This window comes from Pseudophryne corroboree, chromosome 1 (assembly GCF_028390025.1).
Source record: "Pseudophryne corroboree isolate aPseCor3 chromosome 1, aPseCor3.hap2, whole genome shotgun sequence".
Taxonomy (NCBI): Eukaryota; Metazoa; Chordata; class Amphibia; order Anura; family Myobatrachidae; genus Pseudophryne; species Pseudophryne corroboree.
The window spans coordinates 1,177,549,284-1,177,574,248 of record NC_086444.1 but is presented as its reverse complement, the minus strand read 5'-3'; the positions used below and the strand labels follow the sequence as shown (position 1 = coordinate 1,177,574,248).

At 46.6% G+C, this 24,965-nt stretch overlaps 1 protein-coding gene across 1 annotated transcript; it reads left to right on the top strand.

Annotated features, from left to right (window-relative positions):
• The first annotated feature begins 1,169 nt into the window (after nt 1-1,169).
• Nucleotides 1,170-4,383, top strand: LOC135009968 (homeobox protein notochord-like). Its single transcript, XM_063952318.1, has 3 exons — nt 1,170-1,821; nt 2,334-2,533; nt 3,073-4,383. Exons 1-3 carry the CDS (start codon nt 1,497-1,499, stop codon nt 3,226-3,228), a joined length of 681 nt encoding a protein of 226 aa, XP_063808388.1. The 5' UTR covers nt 1,170-1,496; the 3' UTR covers nt 3,229-4,383.
• The last annotated feature ends 20,582 nt before the right edge of the window (nt 4,384-24,965 follow it).

Here is a 24,965-nt window from a genome sequence, read left to right as displayed (position 1 = left end):
CCCAGTTTTGTGTTCTGTAAAGAAATACATTTTCACTTTTTTGTATTTATAATGTAGCAATTCGCACCTCCATTGAGTACTCTAGGTAAATATATAGTATTTGTATTTGTCATGAAACATGTGGCATAAAAGTATTATATGATGACCGTTCATTCCACCCATTTAATAAAGATTTTAGTATAAAAAGAACATACGCTCTATCTTTTCTAGTTCACAATAAAGGAATAATAATAAAAATAATAATAATAATAATAATAATAATAATAATAATAATAATAAAAAAGTAAATACAATATATTACATAAAGCTCTGTCCTATTTAACGTCTGCTTTAGATCATTCATTCACCCTGCAATAAATATAGGTTCAGTGCCCCCTCCCTGGAGAATTACGAGATCCCCATCAGTAATTATTGTGGTAAAAGTGATTTGTCATTAAAACAATTATATTTAATTACAATACTCATTGGCACCTTCCACTAAAAATAATAATCGGCATTATAGGACATATGGTCGCTGTCTGACCCTGCTGTAAACTAGTTATATTAAATCGTTGCACTAGTGAATAACGAAATAATAAATAAATGAAACGAATACTCCTTTCAGCCCACCGCAATGAAGAATTCGTAATGTTTGCAGTTATTGGAATCGGTACTTAGTACATTTGTGCAGGTTGCTCATAATTATCCAGTATTTGGAGGTAAAAATAAATAAGTAATGAATACTAAATATAAATTGGTTATTGGGAAATAGTTGGACCCATAAATAGTTGTCACACCTGTAAGAAGTTTTGCACTGGTGTAAACATAGAATATAGTATAGTCCATTAAATAATGATATACAGGGATGTGTATATATATATATATATATATATATATATATATATAGAAGCAAAACGGCCGGCACTCCCCCTGCTGCTACAGAAACTGCTCCGGTGCCCTCCATAAGATGCAGGCATCCAAATTGTAGAAGGAAGAATCTGGCGGCACTCAGGAGACTTGTATCAAACAGTGTAAATTTACACTGTTTGATACAAGTCTCCTGAGTGCCGCCAGATTCTTCCTTCTATATATATATATATATATATATTATATATATATATTTTAAAGGCTGAGGTGGCAGTTTAGTACTGGGCTGATAGGTGAAGGGGTGCCTGTGTATGCGGTGTCAGGATGCCCCCTTCTCCCTGTCCCTGGCTGTGATTGGGGAGGGGTGGACAGGCTCATTTCCTCTCTCCCCTCCCCGCAGGCAATGGGAAGTTTTGTTTGTGAAGAACTGTGGAGTGTGAACTCCCCCCTCACCCTCTCCTAACTCTGCCGCCATTTACATACTAATGGATTATTAGCATTTCACAGTGCAGGGAGGTGGATATAAGGCCGGTGCCCCCCTCCCATGTACAGCTCTAGCAGTGACCTGTGCCAAGCACACACCACCTCTGGGACAGTCACCTCCACACTGACCTCCACCTGAGGGTAGATCCGGACTGAGTGCTGCCACCATGCTCTACAACCCGGTCTTCCCTGGCTTTGGGCACCACCTGGCACAGAGCCCCACCATGCCCGTGGCCTCTGAGGTGCAGAGGGGGCCCAAGCTCTCCTTCAACATTGACTCCATACTCTCCAAGCCGGACAAACCTGCTCCCAAACCTGGCTGGCAGCCCGCATCTCCCCCGTCCTACAGGTACTCCTATGGAGCTATGCCCTACCCTCCAGTGTGGCTGTACAAGCCGGCAGGTGGCTACAGCAACTTCATCCAGGCGCAGCAGCAAGTGGCAGTGCCCAGGGGAGAGTGCCCCTGCTCCGACCCCCTGTGCAAGGACAAAGGTAAGCCCTGATCTGGACTGCTACTTAATGCATAGCTGGCTAATATCTGTCTATCTAGAGCACAGGTTCTCAAACTCGGTCCCCAGGACCCCCCAGCAGGTCATGTTTTCCAGGTCTCCTCACAGATTCACAGGTGAAATAATTAGCTGCACCTGTGGATGTTTTAAAATGTGTCAGTGAGCAATAAGTACACCTGTGCACCTGCTAGGGGACCTGCAAAATGTGAACTGTGTGTGGGGGCCTGATATCTGTATATTTTGCTCTTTGTGTATATATTATATAAATATATGTGTGTGTGTGTGTGTGTGTATGTGTGTAAATATATATATTTATATAATATATGTATGTATGTATAAAAAATAGTGTGTGTGTGTGTGTGATGTCCTGCCACTGCAGTACAATTCTGCATACAATGCTGTGGATGTGTCTAGTAATGTTTTACACACTGCATCTTGTAAATGTTTGGCTTGTGCAGTGTATGTGCTCACGGCGCCCTCTTCTGGCCCTTGCAGGACTTGCATTCACACACTGTGACAACGGGGCCATAGGAGCTCTGTCTTGGAGGACCGGTCCCTGCAAGATGAAAAGGATCAGGACTGTGTTCACCCCCGAGCAGCTGGAACGGCTGGAGAAGGAGTTCCTGAAGCAGCAGTACATGGTGGGCACAGAGAGAGTGGACCTGGCCACTACACTCAACCTCACAGAAACTCAGGTAAGAGCCACCTCCAGATGTCCAGTAGAAACAGAAAACCTCATGTTTTCATATACTGTAGCTGCTCAAGAGTACATTGTGTAGGGTCCATGCTAGGATAGGCTGACTTTTTTTTTATTTTCTCGGGTAATGTTGATACTTTATAAGATATCTAAAAACTAAGAGATGCAGTTTGTGGTGCTGAGAGACACCTTTCTTTGTTGGGAAGAGATGTATCAAACTTTGGAGAGAGATAAAAGTACCAAACAATCAGCTCCTAACTGTCATTTTTCAAACATAGCCTGTAACTTGACTGAAGCTGATTGGTTGGTATTTGATCTCTCAACACTTTATCTCTCTCAAAGGTGTGATACATCTCCCCTTTGATCCAAGAATTCCTTGTTGATTATTATTTTCACTTGGTTGGAGGAGGGGTGATACATATCCCATTGACTGAAAGTATTGAAACTCTTGGTGTTGAACATGGAATGAATTGGCAAATTATGTTCTGCTGCCTGAACAGTTATTTTAAACGTATTTATATATTTTCCATTTTGTAGGTAAAAGTCTGGTTTCAGAACCGTCGCATTAAGTGGAGGAAGCAGAGCCTGGAACAGAAGAAAGCCAAGCTCTCCCAATATGGGGTTATCCCGGCCGAGAGTCCGGATCACACTGACGAGAGGGAGATGGAAGATGAGCTGGATGTAGAACTCTAGGTTCCATGGCATGGGTTTTCATGTCTCCTGAATTGTTGACCACTAGAACTTTTGGACTCTTCAGTCTGACTGGATGATTCAGCCTGGTAAAAGTTGCCTGAAGACTATAACAGGAGGATCAGGTTTTACTCCTTTGCCAAATTTTTTTCTAAAAATAGCACTAAAGACAAAGTGACAGAGACACATAAAGGGCTACCAAAACCGATGACCATGATAATCATCCCTCTATCCGTTCCCTCCAAGCCATAGATAGACCAAGGTGCTACCATTGTCCTGGGTTCACTAATGTGACGCCACCCCTAGCAGTGCCCTGGATGGCGGATGGACTCTTGCATCTATGCGTGTTGTTGACCAGGACTTATTTCATCCGTAGAATGTTCTTTATCTAAGTTGTGTCTTGCTGAGCGACTCTTATGATGTGACCCAGCACTTTGGTCTCCTAGTTGTATAGACTGGGTGAAATATGAGAAGGGGACACAGTGGCATTTTTGGACTCTATGGGTCCATGGGTATATTTAATTGTACATGTTTTCCGTAAATTAACAGTTCATAGTTTTATACTTATCTGATCTATGTAAGCGGGCGTATCTGGGCGGTTAGTTATTGTCTTTCCAGTTGCCTTACTTTTCTTACCAAAAATACAAACAAATAACCAGGTGTTGGTACACTTATACACTTGGCTTATTTCTTGTAGACTGTTCTGGTAACTGGTCTTATATATATTTTGTGCAGGGGGGAGGGGGGTTGATGACACATTGCAGTGCAGTGTGCAACGGGTAGTCTTCGCACCCTGGGACTTCATCTGTGGCTGAATTTAAGGTCCAAGACTTCTCTGATACAGTGGTCCGTTGAGTTCCAGGGCCTTGTTCCTGACTTTATAGGGCTCTATATCTTCCATAAAGTAACTTTCTGGAAAATATAGATCCTCAGATTTCCTGTTTTCCAGTAGATGTCTTATCTGCTTGATGTGTACAATGCTCTGATTGTATAGAGACCTTCTAGTCAACATCCAATCATTTACTGGAGCACAGAGTCAGTAACCGAGGGGTTATTTGGGGGGACTGGGAAGGCCAGGGTGTCTGCTTGTAATAATGACTGTACATACTGTTACTTTATTTATATAAAACATATTGGATACTGTAATTTATTTATTTCATCTGCTTTTTTTATAAAAATACTTTTTACACTTTTACCTGCCTGAGTGTCGTGGTTTTATGTCACATCACAGAGTTCTTTTAAGATGTGGTATTGTAAGAAGAGTGGGCGGTACTCCTCAGTACTTGTGAATGAGCAATGAGTGGAGACAAAGGTGTGTGTGTGTGTGTGTGTGTGTGTGTGTGGTTTTTTTCTTCTTCTCCTGCATTAAACAGGCTCGGCTAATTAAAACTAATTTACACATTCATGCCATAAAATTGATAAGCCATTCTTCTTTGGTCTTACTTGGATAAGCGTTTGGATATTGGTTAGAAAACCAGATGATGTGCACAGATATACTCCTCTTTGCATGTATATTGTCTACGAAACTGCGTGTATAGCTGACACATGGACACCATAATCGCAACATCTCCAGAAAAAGGAGATGGTGCAGTACCCCTCCAGGTGTTGAGGGGAAGGGTGGGAGTGGGCTGCTTCCCCAGTTCCACCCCTTTGCTTATTGTGAGAGCCTTTGGCGCAAATTGAACTACAAATCTCTGCAGATTTGACAGGGAAAAGCCTATGAAGAAAAATCTGCTGTGACATCACAGATCATATTAGTGGGTTTGTGGGATGGACATTAAGGGAAATATGGTAATGTACAGATCAGTTCAGACCCCTCCCTTTTTTTTTTTTTTTTTTTACCTTTCTCTTCCCTTCTGGTTGCCATTAATAACTGTAGTTCCATTGTCTTGCTGTAGGTACTATTGGGGAATCTGCAATATGACTTACATTAACCTTTTAGGATATTTGCACATTGGGCCTAATTTATAATTGTACTCAAACACAATAGTTTGCATACAAATGCGATGGTGATCTGAGGCTGAGATCTCAGACGCAGCACTTGGATCTCGCAAATGCCTATCTCCTACGGACGCTTACTGTGACATTTGAATTTTAATGACCCGCAATTGCACAGCCGCTTCCTTGCGTCTGTGCAATTCCATACAACCATAAATAAGGGCCATACACTCCTGTGTATCTAGTCTACACGCATTGTCCAGTTAGTGGAGCACCTCTATAGCTTCCAATAGAACTAAAAAAAGTATCCTTAGAACAGGGCTAAGGGATCTCAGGTGGAACTACACGTCTAAGCATGGGGCATGCTGGTACTTGTGATTTCATAGTCACTTGAGAGTCAGAGGCTGACTAAGTCCATCTTAAAAGTAAAACAGGTTTGTTTTTTTAAAGTAAGTTCTGTAATTTGGAGAAAGTAGTGATGTGAGAGGAGGACTTGTTCTCCAGGGGTGGTCTTCAGTTTGCCAGAATCCCGACACCCGGCATACCGACACCTTTTCTCCCTCTTGGGGGTCCACGACCACCCTGGAGGGAAAATAGATAGCATGACATGCGTAGCGCGCCACCGTGCCCGCAACGTGGCAAGCGCAGAAAGCCCGCAAGGGGCTCATTTGCGCTCGCCCAACTGTTGGTATGCCGGCGGTCGGGATTCCGGCGCCGGTATGCTGGCCGCCGGGAGCCCAGCCGTTCTCCAGTATGTATTCAATTGCAAGCTCCTTTGATTAAGATAACCTTCTTAACACATACTGTGCATCTGCATTGTGTATTAGTGAATGTTTGTGTATCTCTTTACAATAGCCCGGAACGAGACTAGGCTGCAGAGTTCTCCGCATTGGGCGCGGTTGGGTTGGGTTGGGAACACAGGACGCACAATTTCTTGTGCCTAAAAAGAATCGAGAAGGAGGGGAAGGATCTTAGTGATCCATCTACGCACCAGTGCCATCTGAGCAGGGGTTAAAGTGAGCCGGAACAGGGGAAACTGCGTTCCGTCAGTTCCACTTGATGACGGAACGCAGTTCCGCCTCCTCCGGCTCACCTAAGTCAATGTGTGCCTAGTATCGCAGGGGCTAAACTACTGGGGGCATTACCACTGGGACGCTAAACTAAAGGAGGGGTAAACTACTAGGAGCATAACTACAGGGGCATAACAACTGGGGCTAAATGACTGGGGGCATTACTACAGGCCAGCCACTCCCCCGTTTCTCCAGCCACTCCTGCGTTTTTTTACCTGGTATGCCTGCGTGTTTTAGCACACTCCCTGAAAACGCCAAATTGCCGCCCAGAAGCACCCACTTCCTGTCAATCACTATGATCACTCGAGCGATGAAAAAATGTTGCTCGAGCTTGTGTAAATCTCCAAAGTTTTGTGTTAAATTACTTAGCGCATGCGCATTTTCCACCTAATCGCTGCATTGCGAAAAACGGCAACGAGCGAACAACTCGGAATGACCCTCTATGTGTATTTGGGGTGCTACGTCTGTGGGCATTATTACTATTGTGTGACCATGCCCCTTTCTGAGACCACACCCACTTTTTTGGGGCGCACACCGTACCTTCATTACATGGGCGCTAGGGGAGGGGGGGGGGATTCCACCACCTCTCTAGGACCACTTTAAGCACTGTATCTGAGATACAGTAGGTTTGTAGTAGAAAGACATGAAATACAGTGGATAAAGGAAGCAGTTAGCATCCCGATGGATAGGATCCTGGCGGCTGATATACTGACGGACGCCGCAATCCCGGCGTCAATATATCGACACCGCACGGGATAATGGCATCACAATGCTGACAGTTGGCATCCTGACCGTCATGACAGCGGGATGTGCTGGCGTCTTGCCGCGGGGGGGTGGGGCGGGGGTGGGGAGGTTAAGTTTAGGCAGAAGAAGGAGGGTTAGGGTGCAGGGCCGGGAAGGTTAGGGTGCAGGGCCGGGAAGGTTAGGGTTAGGGACCGGGGAGAAAGGGTTAGGGTTAGGCACCAAGCCGGGAGGGATAGGGTAGGGGGCAGGAGAGGATTAGGGTAGTTTAGAGGGGGCTGTCGGGATTTTGATGGACGGGATGCCGCTGTCGGTATACTGACCACCGGCATCCCATCTCTCGGAAAGTCATATTAAACCTGTGGATAGATATTATATAGATAGATAATCATTATATAGATATGAGAAGCAGATACATACCTTAGCAGATAGTTATCTACTTTTGTTCTTCCCTCTCTGGGAGAAGCCCAGAGATGCAGGTGAGCGGGATGGGATGAGGTTGGAGTAAATTTACTAAAGCAGAGAAATGGTGATGTTGTCCATAGCAACCAATCAGATGCTGTTTATCATTTCTCTATTGCCTTTTAGAAAATGATAGACAGCATCTGGTTATAACTTACTATGGACAACATCACCGATTTCATCATTGTGTTATTAGGCCCTGCCAACGCCCAGTATCATTCGCCACATTCTTCCCACTTCACTAGAAAGTGGGCGGGATCGGGAGGAGTGCAGGTGGTGGTGGTTTGGTTGCCACTCTTCTGGGGGTGAGGTGGGGGACTAATAGAAAACAATGGTGAGTCTCCAGCAGATTCTGTGAGAGTAGGCAAGTTTTCGTTGCCTATTGAAGCATGTGGGCTCCTTTCTACACAGAGGGATCTCTCTGCCCCCCACCCTCCCCAAATTCGAAGGCAAATGGCTATGCATAAAATAAGTGGTGGGATGTATTGCGTGCAATAAGCAATGTATGATACATCCCAGCTGTAGATATTTTCTTTCTACTGGTTTTTATAAAGTACTCCAGCATATGCCTCATGGAGCTAAGATAGAGGACGGAAGGGCGGACCCTAGTGATCAGGTCTGAATTACCCCGATAGATAGATAGATAGATAGATAGACAGACAGACGGTAGATGGATAGATAGATAGTTAGATAGGCAGACAGGCAGGCAGGCAGATGGTGGATAGATATATGCATGTGTCCAGAGTCTGTGCGCACAAAAGTCACAGCTGCATTGAAATGCACAATCACAGAAATGTATTGGGCCCTTCTGGATGGAGACTGGGAGGTGACTATGCGGACGCACCAACATTGTGGGTGTGCTATGGGAGTGTCACAAACGCTGAAGTGTCTGACTCAGAATCAGGCTCTATGTCACACAGTACCACCAGCATAACCATTATGCCTTAAATGACCCCATTATGTCACACAGTGCCCTAATAATGCCACATAATGTCCCAGTATGCCACACAGTGCCCTCATAATGGCACCCAGTGCCCCAGTATGCCACACAGTTCTCCCATTATGCCACACAATGCCATTATGTCACACAGTGCCCTAATAATGCCACATAATGCCCCAGTATGCCACACAGTTCTCCAAATTATGCCACCTAATGCCATTATGCAACACAGTGCCCCAGTATGCCACCCAATGCCCTCATAATTTCAGCACCCAGTGCCCAAGTATGCAACACAGTTCTTGCATTATGCCACCCAGTGCCAGTGCACCTCACAATGCCCCATAATGCCACACGGTGCCTCCATTATGCCACACAGTGACCACATCATAAACATTACGCCTTACAGTGTGCCACAGTGCCACCATTATGCCACACAGAGCCCCATTATGCCACTCAGTCCATCCATTATACCACTCAGTCCATCCATTATGCCACACAATGGCCCATTATGCTACACAGTGCTCCAGCCTCCTTATCACTTTGCGGCCTTGCACTCTGGCTACTCTGAACAGTGCAAAGGAAAGCAAAGCGAATCCCCAAAAATTCTTTAAATACATTAATAGCAAGAGATTAAAGAAGAAGAGTATAGGCCCTTTATAAGACAAGTTGGGAGTCTTAAGCAAAAATGATAATGACATAGCGGACACACTAAATGAGTTTTTTTCAACAGTATTTACTAGAGAGGACCCAATTCAGGGACTAACACATAATCTCAATAATGAGAATATCCCACTGATAGGTACTTATTTAAGCAAGGAAGTAGTCTGTGACCGATTAAAACATTTAAAGATTAATAAGTCACCATGTCCCGATGGTATTCACCCAAGGGTTCTAATGGAGCTTCACTCTGAACTTGCAAAACCGCTATTTTTGATCTTTAAGGATTCAGTAATATCAGGTATGGTTCCCAAAGACTGGCGTATAGCGGAAGTAGTGCCTATATTCAAAAAGGGAAGTAAAGCTGAACCAGGTAATTATAGACCAGTTAGTCTTACATCTATAGTGGGGAAAGTATTGGAAGGTATTCTAAGAGATAGTATTCAGAAGTTCCTTGAAGTCAATAAGGTCATTAAAAGGAATCAACATGGGTTTATGAAGGACAGATCCTGTCAAACCAACTTACTTGGCTTTTATGAAAACAGTAAGCGCAAACCTAGATCAGGGTAAAGAGGTGGATGTAATCTTTTTAGATTTTGCCAAAGCATTCGACACTGTACCACACATGCAGGGCCGTTTTTGGGGGCAGGCGAGCAGTGCAACTGTGGCTCCCTGCTTCCCCCTCCTATTCTCCCAGAGTAACCCGCTCGGGGGGCGGAGTTTCACGGAATGACGCGGTTGCGTCGTTACGTCACAACGCAACCCCGTCACTCCGTGAAACTCCCCCCCCCGAGCGGAGTACAGAGGGGGATCCAAGTTAGGAAGAGGGAAAAGCCGGCGCGAGGAGTGACTGGTGAGGCGGGCCGAAGAGCGGTAATCGCCTCTGTAAGCATTCTCTCTCTCTCTCAATGTGTAAAATGGGGACACCTGCCGTAATGTGTGAAATGGGGACTCCTGCCTGCCGTAGTGTGGGGATTTAATGTATCAAGGGCATTGCGGTGTGTGGCATAATATGGTGCAGGGGGCATTACTGTGTGGGGCTTAATATGGTAGAATTTTTTTTCCCCGTGGTGGTCGTGATCTGTTGGAGCAGGGTCAAAAACTGGATTGTGAGGTAGTCTTTTCAGACGAGGCCCATTTAAATGAGGCCACACCCATTTAGATGAGGCCACGCCCCCTTGCCGGGTGCGCACACAAGTTTTTTTTTTATCTAGGTGTGTGTGTGTGTGGGGGGGGGGTGGGGGGCACATTTTTTTATGTCATGGGGGGGCGCATTTTTAAATCTCGCACTGGGAGCCAAATTGACTAGAAACAGCCCTGCACACATGAGACTTATCTACATGCTACAAGAAACAGGGCTAGGAAGCACAATATGCACTTGGGTCAAAACTGGTTAGATAATAGGGAGCAGCGCGTTGTGGTTAATGGATCTTTTTCAAATTGGACTCAAGTGCTAAGTGGTGTGCCGCAAGGCTCAGTATTAGGACCGCTATTGTTCAATATTTTCATTAACGACCTAACAGAAGGTCTAGAGAGCATGGTGTAAATTTTTGCAGATGATACCAGATCGTGTAAAGTTATAAATGCGGAGGGGGATGCTGAGTCGCTTCAGAATGACTTAGTTAAATTAGAAGCATGGGCAGCGAAATGGAGAATGCACTTCAATACAGACAAGTGTAAGGTAATGCACTGAGGTAACAAGAACAAAAATAACACCTACCTACTAAATGGGGTAAAATTAGGGGATTCTGTACTGGAAAAGGACTTAGGTGTCCTCATAGATAGCAAACTAAGCAGTAGTACCCAAAGTAGGACTGCAGCAAAGAAGGCTAATAAGATATTAGCATGCATAAAATGGGGAATTGATGCTAGGGATGAGAGTATTATACTTCCGTTATATAAATCACTTGTGAGGCCACACCTTGAATACTGTGTACAATTCTGGGCACCTTACTACAAAAAGGATATCCTGGAGCTAGAAAAGATTCAGAGGCGGGCGACCAAACTAATTAAGGGTATAGAGACGCTGGAATACGAGGAAAGGCTTGCAAGACTAGGCATGTTTACACTGGAAAGGAGGAGATTAAGAGGGGACATGATCAACATTTACAAATATATAAGGGGACAATATACAGATCTTGCGCAGGAGCTGTTTTTGGTTAGATCAACACAGAGAACTCGTGGACACTCGCTCAGGTTAGAGGAGAGGAGATTCCGCACAATACGGCGTAAAGGCTTTTTTACGGTAAGGACGATACGTGTTTGGAAATCCCTGCCTGAGGGAGTTGTAATGGCTGACTCAGTCAACACCTTTAAGAATGGGTTAGATAAATTCCTAATGTATAAGGATATCCAGAGTTACGGGGCATTGTCACGCACTATGGTTATTATAAAAAAGAGGGGTACCACGTAACGGCAGTCACAGAGCCGGCCCTAACCAATATGATGCCCTAGGCAAGATTTTGGCTGGTGCCCCCTAGCACCCCCACTGTATCCACCTCTGACCTTGCACCTCTTTCCCAGCACCATCACCCCTCACCCATAGCAGTCCTTATTTTGGTGTTTGTACCCCCTATATTTTAAATAGGAACAGTTCGCACATTTGGCGCACAGCCCAAAAAGGGGTGTGTTTTTGCTGACAAGGGGCATTGGCACACAATAGTAACCCCAATTCCAATTACGCCACACAGTACTGCAACTTTATTCACATTTGATCATGCGATTGTGTCCATAATTCATATTACATCCCACAGTAGTATTACTTTACCTTATAAACATTACTCCTCACAGTAGAGCCCCTTATTCACATTACATCACACTGAATTGCTCCTTATTCACATTACACCACACCCTGTTGCTCTTTATTCACATTAGACGACACAGTAGTGCCCTTTCTATATGCAAGGCCACATAGTAGAGCACCTTATACACATAATGCCACACATTAGTAATGCATTTATACACATAATTTCACACAGTAATGCCCCTTACACATATGAGACACATTATTAATGTCCTTATAAACACAATGTGCCTTACACATTATGACAACCTTTATTAATTCTGTTTTACACATAATGTCCCTTACACATATGCTGCACATTATTAATGCCCTTATACACATAATGACACACATAGTGCACCCTACACATTTGCTGCACATTATTAGTGCCCCTATACACATAATGACACGCATACAGTAGTACCCTGTTACACATATGCCACACATTATTAATGCCCTTATACACATAATGACACACATAGTGCCCCTTACACATATGTTGCACATTATTAATGCATTTTTACATGACACACATAATGCTCCTTACACATATTCCAAACACTACTGCACAACCAACCCACTCACATGCACACAGCACTCACACTGCCACTAACACTGTGATCTCTGCCTCTGTTTGTATACAGATGTGTCCTCATAAATCTTGCCTTAATGCTAACATCGGGCACATTTTTTTTAATGAAAATTAAACTTATTTGCATTGCTATGTGGCTAGGATGCACAAGCAGCTTCTGCTGATTAAAATGATATGCAGCATGCCTATATACTGTGTGAGACTGTGGCTGTATCTGCATATGAAATGCTACACACAGACTATAGGCATGTCGCATATAATTTTAATCAGCAGAAGCTGCTGATGCCCCTAGGCATATCAAATGCCCTAGGCAATTGCCTAGTTTGCCTATGCCTATGGCCGGCTCTGGGCAGTCATCAACTTCAGTCAAAATTTTATACAAAATAATCGTGCATAGGAGACCACAAATAGGTTGAACTCGATGGACAATTGTCTTTTTTCAACCTTAGATACTATGTTACTATGTTATGTTACAGCTGCTACTGTGAGGCATACATGCTGTTTAGGGGTGTCTTAAGCGAGGAGCCCACAATGTGCCGGAGCCTACTGCGCATGCGCAGGTATCCGGAAACATGGCACCCGCCATGTTCCGGAGACAAAATTCAAACTGCGCATGCACGGCGGCCATTTTGGAAGGGATTTTTTGCGCGACGGATGCGGCTGCAGCGCCCGACGCTGGACTCCGAAAAGGTGAGTACTAAAATATGGGTGCAATGTGTGCGGAGTGGGCCCCCCTGGACCCAGAGGCCCGTGTGCACAGCACATATTGCACCCATGATAGAAACGCCAATGATGCTGCTCTCAGCTTTCTTATGTTTTACAGATGCAACATCGCATTTACGACTTTCAGGAGCTGCTCGGCGCAGCGACAAATGCAGGATTTTTATGTGGGTGTTTCCACAATTTGCAGGTGCGTAGCGGAAATGAGCCCTGGATACAGTAGACAGACATATGATACAGATATGACATAGATAGACATATAAGATAAATAGTAGATATGAGTCATGTTTTTATGGAATTGTACAGGCATAAGGAGGCGGCTGTGCAATTCCGTGTCATTAAATTTCAAATGCAGCAGGGGGCGTCTTTAGGAGATAGATGCTTCCTATTTGTCTGAGGATGCAGCCTCAAAATACCATCGCGACCATCGGTCATGATTCCTGATGGTTTCAGGCACCGGCCAGCTTGAGTAAGGAATTTTGTGACGGACGAAGAACTGCGCCGGAAACTGCCCCTGTTCTGCCCCCCAAGCGCAGCAGCGCGCCAGTCATGCAGCAGCTGACAAGGGGGTTGGGAGCTACATCACAAGACCCCCAAACATCGTATTTCTATGCAAATCATCGGGTTTAAATTAGAGATGAGCGCCGGAAATTTTTCGGGTTTTGTGTTTTGGTTTTGGGTTCGGTTCCGCGGCCGTGTTTTGGGTTCGACCGCGTTTTGGCAAAACCTCACCGAATTTTTTTTGTCGGATTCGGGTGTGTTTTGGATTCGGGTGTTTTTTTCAAAAAACCCTAAAAAACAGCTTAAATCATAGAATTTGGGGGTCATTTTGATCCCAAAGTATTATTAACCTCAAAAACCATAATTTCCACTCATTTTCAGTCTATTCTGAATACCTCACACCTCACAATATTATTTTTAGTCCTAAAATTTGCACCGAGGTCGCTGTGTGAGTAAGATAAGCGACCCTAGTGGCCGACACAAACACCGGGCCCATCTAGGAGTGGCACTGCAGTGTCACGCAGGATGTCCCTTCCAAAAAACCCTCCCCAAACAGCACATGACGCAAAGAAAAAAAGAGGCGCAATGAGGTAGCTGACTGTGTGAGTAAGATAAGCGACCCTAGTGGCCGACACAAACAACGGGCCCATCTAGGAGTGGCACTGCAGTGTCACGCAGGATGTCCCTTCCAAAAAACCCTCCCCAAACAGCACATGACGCAAAGAAAAAAAGAGGCGCAATGAGGTAGCTGACTGTGTGAGTAAGATAAGCGACCCTAGTGGCCGACACAAACACCGGGCCCATCTAGGAGTGGCACTGCAGTGTCACGCAGGATGTCCCTTCCAAAAAACCCTCCCCAAACAGCACATGACGCAAAGAAAAAAAGAGGCGCAATGAGGTAGCTGACTGTGTGAGTAAGATAAGCGACCCTAGTGGCCGACACAAACACCGGGCCCATCTAGGAGTGTCACTGCAGTGTCACGCAGGATGTCCCTTCCAAAAAACCCTCCCCAAACAGCACATGACGCAAAGAAAAAAAGAGGCGCAATGAGGTAGCTGACTGTGTGAGTAAGATAAGCGACCCTAGTGGCCGACACAAACACCGGGCCCATCTAGGAGTGGCACTGCAGTGTCACGCAGGATGTCCCTTCCAAAAAACCCTCCCCAAACAGCACATGACGCAAAGAAAAAAAGAGGCGCAATGAGGTAGCTGACTGTGTGAGTAAGATAAGCGACCCTAGTGGCCGACACAAACACCGGGCCCATCTAGGAGTGGCACTGCAGTGTCACGCAGGATGTCCCTTCCAAAAAACCCTCCCCAAACAGCACATGACGCAAAGAAAAAAAGAGGCGCAATGAGGTAGCTGACTGTGTGAGTAAGATAAGCGACCCTAGTGGCCGACACAAACACCGGGCCCATCTAGGAGTGGCACTGCAGTGTCACGCAGGATGTCCCTTCCAAAAAACCCTCCCCAAACAGCACATGACGCAAAGAAAAATAAAAGAAAAAAGAGGTGCAAGATGGAATTGTCCTTGGGCCCTCCCACCCACCCTTATGTTGTATAAACAAAACAGGACATGCACACTTTAACCAACCCATCATTTCAGTGACAGGGTCTGCCACACGACTGTGACTGATATGACGGGTTGGTTTGGACCCCCCCCAAAAAAGAAGCAATTAATCTCTCCTTGCACAAACTGGCTCTACAGAGGCAAGATGTCCACCTCATCATCATCCTCCGATATATCACCGTGTACATCCCCCTCCTCACAGATTATCAATTCGTCCCCACTGGAATCCACCATCTCAGCTCCCTGTGTACTTTGTGGAGGCAATTGCTGCTGGTCAATGTCTCCGCGGAGGAATTGATTATAATTCATTTTAATGAACATCATCTTCTCCACATTTTCTGGATGTAACCTCGTACGCCGATTGCTGACAAGGTGAGCGGCGGCACTAAACACTCTTTCGGAGTACACACTTGTGGGAGGGCAACTTAGGTAGAATAAAGCCAGTTTGTGCAAGGGCCTCCAAATTGCCTCTTTTTCCTGCCAGTATAAGTACGGACTGTGTGACGTGCCTACTTGGATGCGGTCACTCATATAATCCTCCACCATTCTTTCAATGTTGAGAGAATCATATGCAGTGACAGTAGACGACATGTCCGTAATCGTTGTCAGATCCTTCAGTCCGGACCAGATGTCAGCATCAGCAGTCGCTCCAGACTGCCCTGCATCACCGCCAGCGGGTGGGCTCGGAATTCTGAGCCTTTTCCTCGCACCCCCAGTTGCGGGAGAATGTGAAGGAGGAGATGTTGACAGGTCGCGTTCCGCTTGACTTGACAATTTTCTCACCAGCAGGTCTTTCAACCCCAGCAGACTTGTGTCTGCCGGAAAGAGAGATCCAAGGTAGGTTTTAAATCTAGGATCGAGCACGGTGGCCAAAATGTAGTGCTCTGATTTCAACAGATTGACCACCCGTGAATCCTTGTTAAGCGAATTAAGGGCTCCATCCACAAGTCCCACATGCCTAGCGGAATCGCTCCGTGTTAGCTCCTCCTTCAATGTCTCCAGCTTCTTCTGCAAAAGCCTGATGAGGGGAATGACCTGACTCAGGCTGGCAGTGTCTGAACTGACTTCACGTGTGGCAAGTTCAAAGGGCATCAGAACCTTGCACAACGTTGAAATCATTCTCCACTGCACTTGAGACAGGTGCATTCCACCTCCTATATCGTGCTCAATTGTATAGGCTTGAATGGCCTTTTGCTGCTCCTCCAACCTCTGAAGCATATAGAGGGTTGAATTCCACCTCGTTACCACTTCTTGCTTCAGATGATGGCAGGGCAGGTTCAGTAGTTTTTGGTGGTGCTCCAGTCTTCTGTACGTGGTGCCTGTACGCCGAAAGTGTCCCGCAATTCTTCTGGCCACCGACAGCATCTCTTGCACGCCCCTGTCGTTTTTAAAAAAATTCTGCACCACCAAATTTAAGGTATGTGCAAAACATGGGACGTGCTGGAATTTGCCCATATTTAATGCACACACAATATTGCTGGCGTTGTCCGATGCCACAAATCCACAGGAGAGTCCAATTGGGGTAAGCCATTCCGCGATGATCTTCCTCAGTTGCCGTAAGAGGTTTTCAGCTGTGTGCGTATTCTGGAAAGCGGTGATACAAAGCGTAGCCTGCCTAGGAAAGAGTTGGCGTTTGCGAGATGCTGCTACTGGTGCCGCCGCTGCTGTTCTTGCGGCGGGAGTCCATACATATACCCAGTGGGCTGTCACAGTCATATAGTCCTGACCCTGCCCTGCTCCACTTGTCCACATGTCCGTGGTTAAGTGGACATTGGGTACAACTGCATTTTTTAGGACACTGGTGAGTCTTTTTCTGACGTCCGTGTACATTCTCGGTATCGCCTGCCTAGAGAAGTGGAACCTAGATGGTATTTGGTAACGGGGGCACACTGCCTCAATAAATTGTCTAGTTCCCTGTGAACTAACGGCGGATATCGGACGCACGTCTAACACCAACATAGTTGTCAAGGCCTCAGTTATCCGCTTTGCAGCAGGATGACTGCTGTGATATTTCATCTTCCTCGCAAAGGACTGTTGGACAGTCAATTGCTTACTGGAAGTAGTACAAGTGGGCTTACGACTTCCCCTCTGGGATGACCATCGACTCCCAGCAGCAACAACAGCAGCGCCAGCAGCAGTAGGCGTTACACGCAAGGATGCATCGGAGGAATCCCAGGCAGGAGAGGACTCGTCAGAATTGCCAGTGACATGGCCTGCAGGACTATTGGCATTCCTGGGGAAGGAGGAAATTGACACTGAGGGAGTTGGTGGGGTGGTTTGCGTGAGCTTGGTTACAAGAGGAAGGGATTTACTGGTCAGTGGACTGCTTCCGCTGTCGGCCAAAGTTTTTGAACTTGTCACTGACTTATTATGAATGCGCTGCAGGTGACGTATAAGGGAGGATGTTCCGAGGTGGTTAACGTCCTTACCCCTACTTATTACAGCTTGACAAAGGGAACACACGGCTTGACAAATGTTGTCCGCATTTCTGGTGAAATACTTCCACACCGAAGAGCTGATTTTTTTGGTATTTTCACCAGGCATGTCAACGGCCATATTCCTCCCACGGACAACAGGTGTCTCCCCGGGTGCCTGACTTAAACAAACCACCTCACCATCAGAATCCTCCTTGTCAATTTCCTCCCCAGCGCCAGCAACACCCATATCCTCCTCATCCTGGTGTACTTCAACACTGACATCTTCAATCTGACTATCAGGAACTGGACTGCGGGTGCTCCTTCCAGCACTTGCAGGGGGCGTGCAAATGGTGGAAGGCGCATGCTCTTCACGTCCAGTGTTGGGAAGGTCAGGCATCGCAACCGACACAATTGGACTCTCCTTGTGGATTTGGGATTTCGAAGAACGCACAGTTCTTTGCGGTGCTTTTGCCAGCTTGAGTCTTTTCAGTTTTCTAGCGAGAGGCTGAGTGCTTCCATCCTCATGTGAAGCTGAACCACTAGCCATGAACATAGGCCAGGGCCTCAGCCGTTCCTTGCCACTCCGTGTGGTAAATGGCATATTGGCAAGTTTACGCTTCTCCTCCGACAATTTTATTTTAGGTTTTGGAGTCCTTTTTTTACTGATATTTGGTGTTTTGGATTTGACATGCTCTGTACTATGACATTGGGCATCGGCCTTGGCAGACGACGTTGCTGGCATTTCATCGTCTCGGCCATGACTAGTGGCAGCAGCTTCAGCACGAGGTGGAAGTGGATCTTGATCTTTCCCTAATTTTGGAACCTCAACATTTTTGTTCTCCATATTTTAATAGGCACAACTAAAAGGCACCTCAGGTAAACAATGGAGATGGATGGATACTAGTATACAATTATGGATGGACTGCCGAGTGCCGACACAGAGGTAGCTACAGCCGTGGACTACCGTACTGTACTGTGTCTGCTGCTAATATAGACTGGTTGATAATGAGATGTAGTATGTATAAAGAAGAAAGAAAAAAAAACCACGGGTAGGTGGTATACAATTATGGACGGACTGCCGAGTGCCGACACAGAGGTAGCTACAGCCGTGGACTACCGTACTGTACTGTGTCTGCTGCTAATATAGACTGGTTGATAATGAGATGTAGTATGTATAAAGAAGAAAGAAAAAAAAACCACGGGTAGGTGGTATACAATTATGGATGGACTGCCGAGTGCCGACACAGAGGTAGCTACAGCCGTGGACTACCGTACTGTACTGTGTCTGCTGCTAATATAGACTGGTTGATAATGAGATGTAGTATGTATAAAGAAGAAAGAAAAAAAAACCACGGGTAGGTGGTATACAATTATGGATGGACTGCCGAGTGCCGACACAGAGGTAGCTACAGCCGTGGACTACCGTACTGTACTGTGTCTGCTGCTAATATAGACTGGATGATAATGAGATGTAGTATGTATAAAGAAGAAAGAAAAAAAAACCACGGGTAGGTGGTATACAATTATGGACGGACTGCCGAGTGCCGACACAGAGGTAGCTACAGCCGTGGACTACCGTACTGTACTGTGTCTGCTGCTAATATAGACTGGTTGATAATGAGATGTAGTATGTATAAAGAAGAAAGAAAAAAAAACCACGGGTAGGTGGTATACAATTATGGATGGACTGCCGAGTGCCGACACAGAGGTAGCTACAGCCGTGGACTACCGTACTGTACTGTGTCTGCTGCTAATATAGACTGGATGATAATGAGATGTAGTATGTATAAAGAAGAAAGAAAAAAAAACCACGGGTAGGTGGTATACAATTATGGATGGACTGCTGAGTGCCGACACAGAGGTAGCTACAGCCGTGGACTACCGTACTGTACTGTGTCTGCTGCTAATATAGACTGGATGATAATGAGATGTAGTATGTATAAAGAAGAAAGAAAAAAAACCACGGGTAGGTGGTATACAATTATGGACGGACTGCCGAGTACCGACACAGAGGTAGCTACAGCCGTGGACTACCGTACTGTACTGTGTCTGCTGCTAATATAGACTGGATGATAATGAGATGTAGTATGTATAAAGAAGAAAGAAAAAAAAACCACGGGTAGGTGGTATACAATTATGGACGGACTGCCGAGTGCCGACACAGAGGTAGCTACAGCCGTGGACTACCATACTGTACTGTGTCTGCTGCTAATATAGACTGGTTGATAATGAGATGTAGTATGTATAAAGAAGAAAGAAAAAAAAAAACACGGGTAGGTGGTATACAATTATGGATGGACTGCCGAGTGCCGACACAGAGGTAGCTACAGCCGTGGACTACCGTACTGTACTGTGTCTGCTGCTAATATAGACTGGATGATAATGAGATGTAGTATGTATAAAGAAGAAAAAAAAAACCACGGGTAGGTGGTATACAATTATGGATGGACTGCCGAGTGCCGACACAGAGGTAGCTACAGCCGTGGACTACCGTACTGTACTGTGTCTGCTGCTAATATAGACTGGATGATAATGAGATGTAGTATGTATAAAGAAGAAAGAAAAAAAAAACCACGGGTAGGTGGTATACAATTATGGATGGACTGCCGACACAGAGGTAGCTACAGCCGTGAACTACCGTACTGTGTCTGCTGCGACTGGATGATAAATAATGATATAAAAAATATATATATATATCACTACTGCAGCCGGACAGGTATATATTATATAATGACGGACCTGCTGGACACTGTCTGTCAGCAGAATGAGTTTTTTATAGAATAAAAAAACACCACACAAGTCACACGACGAGTGTTTAACTTTTTCAGGCAATCACAATATAGTATACTATACTGGTGGTCAGTGTGGTCAGGTCACTGGTCAGTCACACTGGCAGTGGCACTCCTGCAGCAAAAGTGTGCACTGTTTAATTTTAATAATATGTATGTACTCCTGGCTCCTGCTATAACCTATAACTGCTCCCCAGTCTCCCCCACAATTAAGCTGTGTGAGCACAGTCAGATATTATACATAGATGATGCAGCACACTGGGCTGAGCACAGATATGGTATGTGACTGAGTCACTGTGTATCGTTTTTTTCAGGCAGAGAACGGATTATATTAAATAAAACTGCACTGGTGGTCACTGGTCAGTGGTCAGTCACTAGTAAACTCTGCACTCTCTAGTACTCCTAAGCTCCAGTAAATCAAGTGTCTCTGTCTCAATCTCACTCTCTCTCTTCTAATCTAAATGGAGAGGACGCCAGCCACGTCCTCTCCCTATCAATCTCAATGCACGTGTGAAAATGGCGGCGACGCGCGGCTCCTTATATAGAATCCGAGTCTCGCGATAGAATCCGAGCCTCGCGAGAATCCGACAGCGTCATGATGACGTTCGGGCGCGCTCGGGTTAACCGAGCAAGGCGGGAAGATCCGAGTCGCTCGGATCCGTGTAAAAAAAGCTGAAGTTCGGGCGGGTTCGGATTCCGAGGAACCGAACCCGCTCATCTCTAGTTTAAATATGAATCAGGTCCATTCATATAACCAGAACTTTGTGGGCCCCATAGCAACATATTGAATGGGCCCCTGTCCCAGTAATTCTTGAAAGACACCTCACCGCAGCAGGTATTCATTTTATGCCCCGTAATAGAGAAAATAATTCATTTTCTGAACCATAGTAGTGCCCTAGTTTATATCACATTGTGGGGCTGCCAGTACACATTATGACACCCAGGGCTAGATGTATTATGCAGCGCTATGGGGGAGTAGTGGTATCAGCGCACATTAGGTACGCCGATTTACAGGGGTGGTCTTCAGTATGCCGGCTGTCGGGATCCCGGCGCACAGTATACCGGCGCCGGAATCCCGACAGCCGGCATACCGACACTTATTCTCCCTCGTGCGGATCCACGACCCCCCAGGAGGGAGAATAAAATAGCGTGGCGCGTGTAGCGCGCTGCCGTGCCCGCAAGGGGCTCATTTGCGCTAGCCACACTGTCAGTATGCCGGCAGTCGGCCTCCCGGCGCCGGTATGCTGGTCGCCGGGAGCCTGACCGCTGGCATACCATACTACACCCGATGTACAGGGCAAATGGCAATGTAAGAGCGGTCAGTATAACTGCAGGTGCCACAGCCCCGATCACAGCCACTGTAGTGGCTGCTGCGGCTGCCGGGTTCCAGGCTGCCTGCAAAACCTTGTGATAGTTGCAAGTTCTCGTGCATGCACAAGGGAGCGCATCAGCACTAGGCATATTGTGCCACATTACAGTGGCCTCCAGTTCAAATGATGCCATATAACAGAGTCCCATTACCAATATAACATCCACTATACCCCACCAGTGGCATAACTACCGTGGGTGCAGGGGATGCAGCTGCTATGGGGCCCAGACTGCTTCCAGGGCCTGCATTCCCTGCACCCAGTCACACTGCACATCCATCTCATTCCCCCTGGGCATACTGAAGCAGGTGCATGTCCTGACTGGCCATCTGCACTTCAGCCCTGCCCGGGCAGCATTGCCATGTTCAGGGTAGCAGCCAATGGGGAGGGCAAGATGGCGGCGCTGATGGAAGCTTTGGACTTTGCTCAGCCACTACAGCAGGAGGGGCTTGTGGAGAGCCCGCTGGCTGCGGCAATCTAGGGGCTTGGCTTGGAGCGATGCTGCAGAGGGAACCCATCACTAGGAGGGGTAGCAGCTGTGCCCAGGTTATGGGGGCTTCCCTCATGACCCAGTGACTGCCCAGTGCGGGCATATATACTGTTGGCCCAGCATGAGTGGAGAGACAGGGAGGCGCTTCTGCTGGGTGTTCCAAGGGGACATGGGCAACTCTCCCTACCAGCAGTGGTTGAAGTGGGGGGGGGGGGGGGGGGGGGGAATGAGGTGGAACTGAGTTCCACTACCTGTAATGTTAGGGAGAACTAGTTCCACCACCTCCATTGCCCTGCACAGTAATTCCAACAGAAAAACCTGCCCCATCACCTACATGAATAGATGATGCAGGCGGCGCTAGTGTTACTGAAGAGCTGCAGCCACCTCCCTCTTCCTCAGGTCCTGGTGGCTCTATGGTCCTCCTCCATCTACAGCCCACCCCTCCTGGTGCGCACACACACTGTCTCTGTTGGACAGCATTCATCCCCTCCTCAGGTCACAGTGGCTTCATTTTCCGGCACGGTGTATGTGACGTCATGCTGTCACCGCTGCTGAAGTGAAGAAGAGACATGAAGAGGAGCAGGCTCTGTGCATCTTGACAAAATGAGAGGGGGCCGGAGGGACAAGAGAGGTGGAGACAAGAGAGGTGGGAAAGCTGCTGGAGGGACACAGGCGGTGAGCTGTATAAATCATCAGAATATTCCAACGCCATGCAGAGTAATAGTATCATGTCATTACATGGCTATAACAGTCACACATACTGTATACATGAGACGGGATGCAATGTTTGGTTGTCAGGATCCCGGCGGTCAGGGTACCGACACCGGAATCCCGACAATCGACAATGTCAAGAGCCGGAATCTCGGCGCACAGGGGCTATTCCCATTTGTGGGTGTCCATGACATCCATAGAGTGAGAATAGAACCTGTGGCGAGCGCAGCTAGCCACCGAGCCCGCAGCGTGGTGAGCCCGCAAGGGGACTCTTAGTGCTCGCCCCGCTGCTGGAATTCTGGACGGAATTCTGGGGTGCGGGATGCCGCTGTCGGGATCTCGACAGCTGGCATCCCGTCCGCCGGTAAATAGTATGTATAGTATTCCCATGACACAACTGGAACCATTACAGAGCATTCCGCAGACATTAGTGAATATGTGACAGTTCTGCAAAGTGATCCCAGGTGTAGATGAAGAAAATGAAGGAAAGTGAGGAAGTGATAAGAAGACAAGTGAGATGGGTACGAGCCAGGGGAAGAAGCAACAGCAGTAGCGTGGATCTCCCAGTGTGGATCTACAAGTATCAGGACATGGCTGTGCCATCATTCACCTGCTCCGCTCATCCACTACAAAGGAAGTGTCCATTGTTCAGTGACAATGAAGAGTGATGTGGAGTGTTCTGCAGGAGGTGTGAGGAGAAACCTGCTGGTAGGATCTGTGGCCCTCTGCTTTCTCTCTGATCTGAGGACAATGTCACCGGCTCTTCACACCTATCACAATAAACCCAGAGATATCATTCAAACAGGAGCTGCCAGCTGCTCAGTGTCATCTGGAGTGAAGGCAGGAGACCAGGGTGATACACACATTTTACAGCCTCGCCTGCTTCCAGTGGTGGTCGGGGGACTTTGATCTGTGAATGATGTGCTGTAGGTGCATTCTAAAGAGCAAATATGCTTCATTTACAAACAGCGTCTGTAGAGCTGCTTTGTGTTGTGATAAATGATCTGCAGAACACAGAGATATAAGGCATGCTGTACAGAGAACCTCATTGCTATACATGCTCCCATGTCATGTGCATTTCCTCTGCAGGTGCTTCTGGGATTCTGCCTGTGGTTATGGAGCCATTAGGTGCTCCAAGGTTTTTTTTAAGATCGGGTAGGTATACCAGTGTTTTGCAGAGCAGGTAGGTGCACCAGTTTGTGCAGAGCAGGTAGGTGTACCAGTGCAGGCAGGTGCACCAGGTGGTGCAAAGTAGGTAGGTGTACCAGTTTTTTTGCAGAGTAGATAGGTGCACCAAGTTGTGCTGAGCAGGTAGGTGTACTAATGTAGGCAGGTGCACTAGGTTGTGCAGCGCAGGTAGGTGCACCAGGGTTTTGCAGAGCAGGTAGGTGCACTAGGTTTTGCAAAACATCTAGGTGCACCAGGGTTCTGTCTGCAGATAAGATAGGTGCACCAGGGTTTTGAAGAGCAGTTAAGTGCACCAGGTTGGGCAAAGCAGATAGGCACCCCAGTGGTTTTACAGAGCAGGAAGGTGCAGCAGGGGTTTTGCTAATCAGGAAGGTACACCAAGGGTTTTTGCAGTGTAGGTAGGTACACCAGGTCTTTTGCAGAGCAGTAAAGTGCACCAAGTTGTGCAGAGCAGGTAGGTACCCCAGTGGTTTTGTAGGGCAGGTAGGAGCACCTGGGAGTTTGAGGGCTACAGGATACAGCATAGCAGATACAAGATATTAATAAATGCTATTAAAAAAATCTCTCTGATAAATTCAGTTAATGGGGCCCTTAAGTCAGGAAAGGCAATTTCTACCTAACGGTGATACACAAAACACACATTTTCTCGTTGCATGCCAGGTACCCTTGCAGTTTGGGAGAACTCACCCCCACTGGTGATGGAATCTCTACCTGCCCCCTGCTGGCAGATTTCAGAATTGGCAACCTACCAGTTCTTTAGTACATCTTGAGCGCTTAATAACAAACACACTATGGGGGTAATT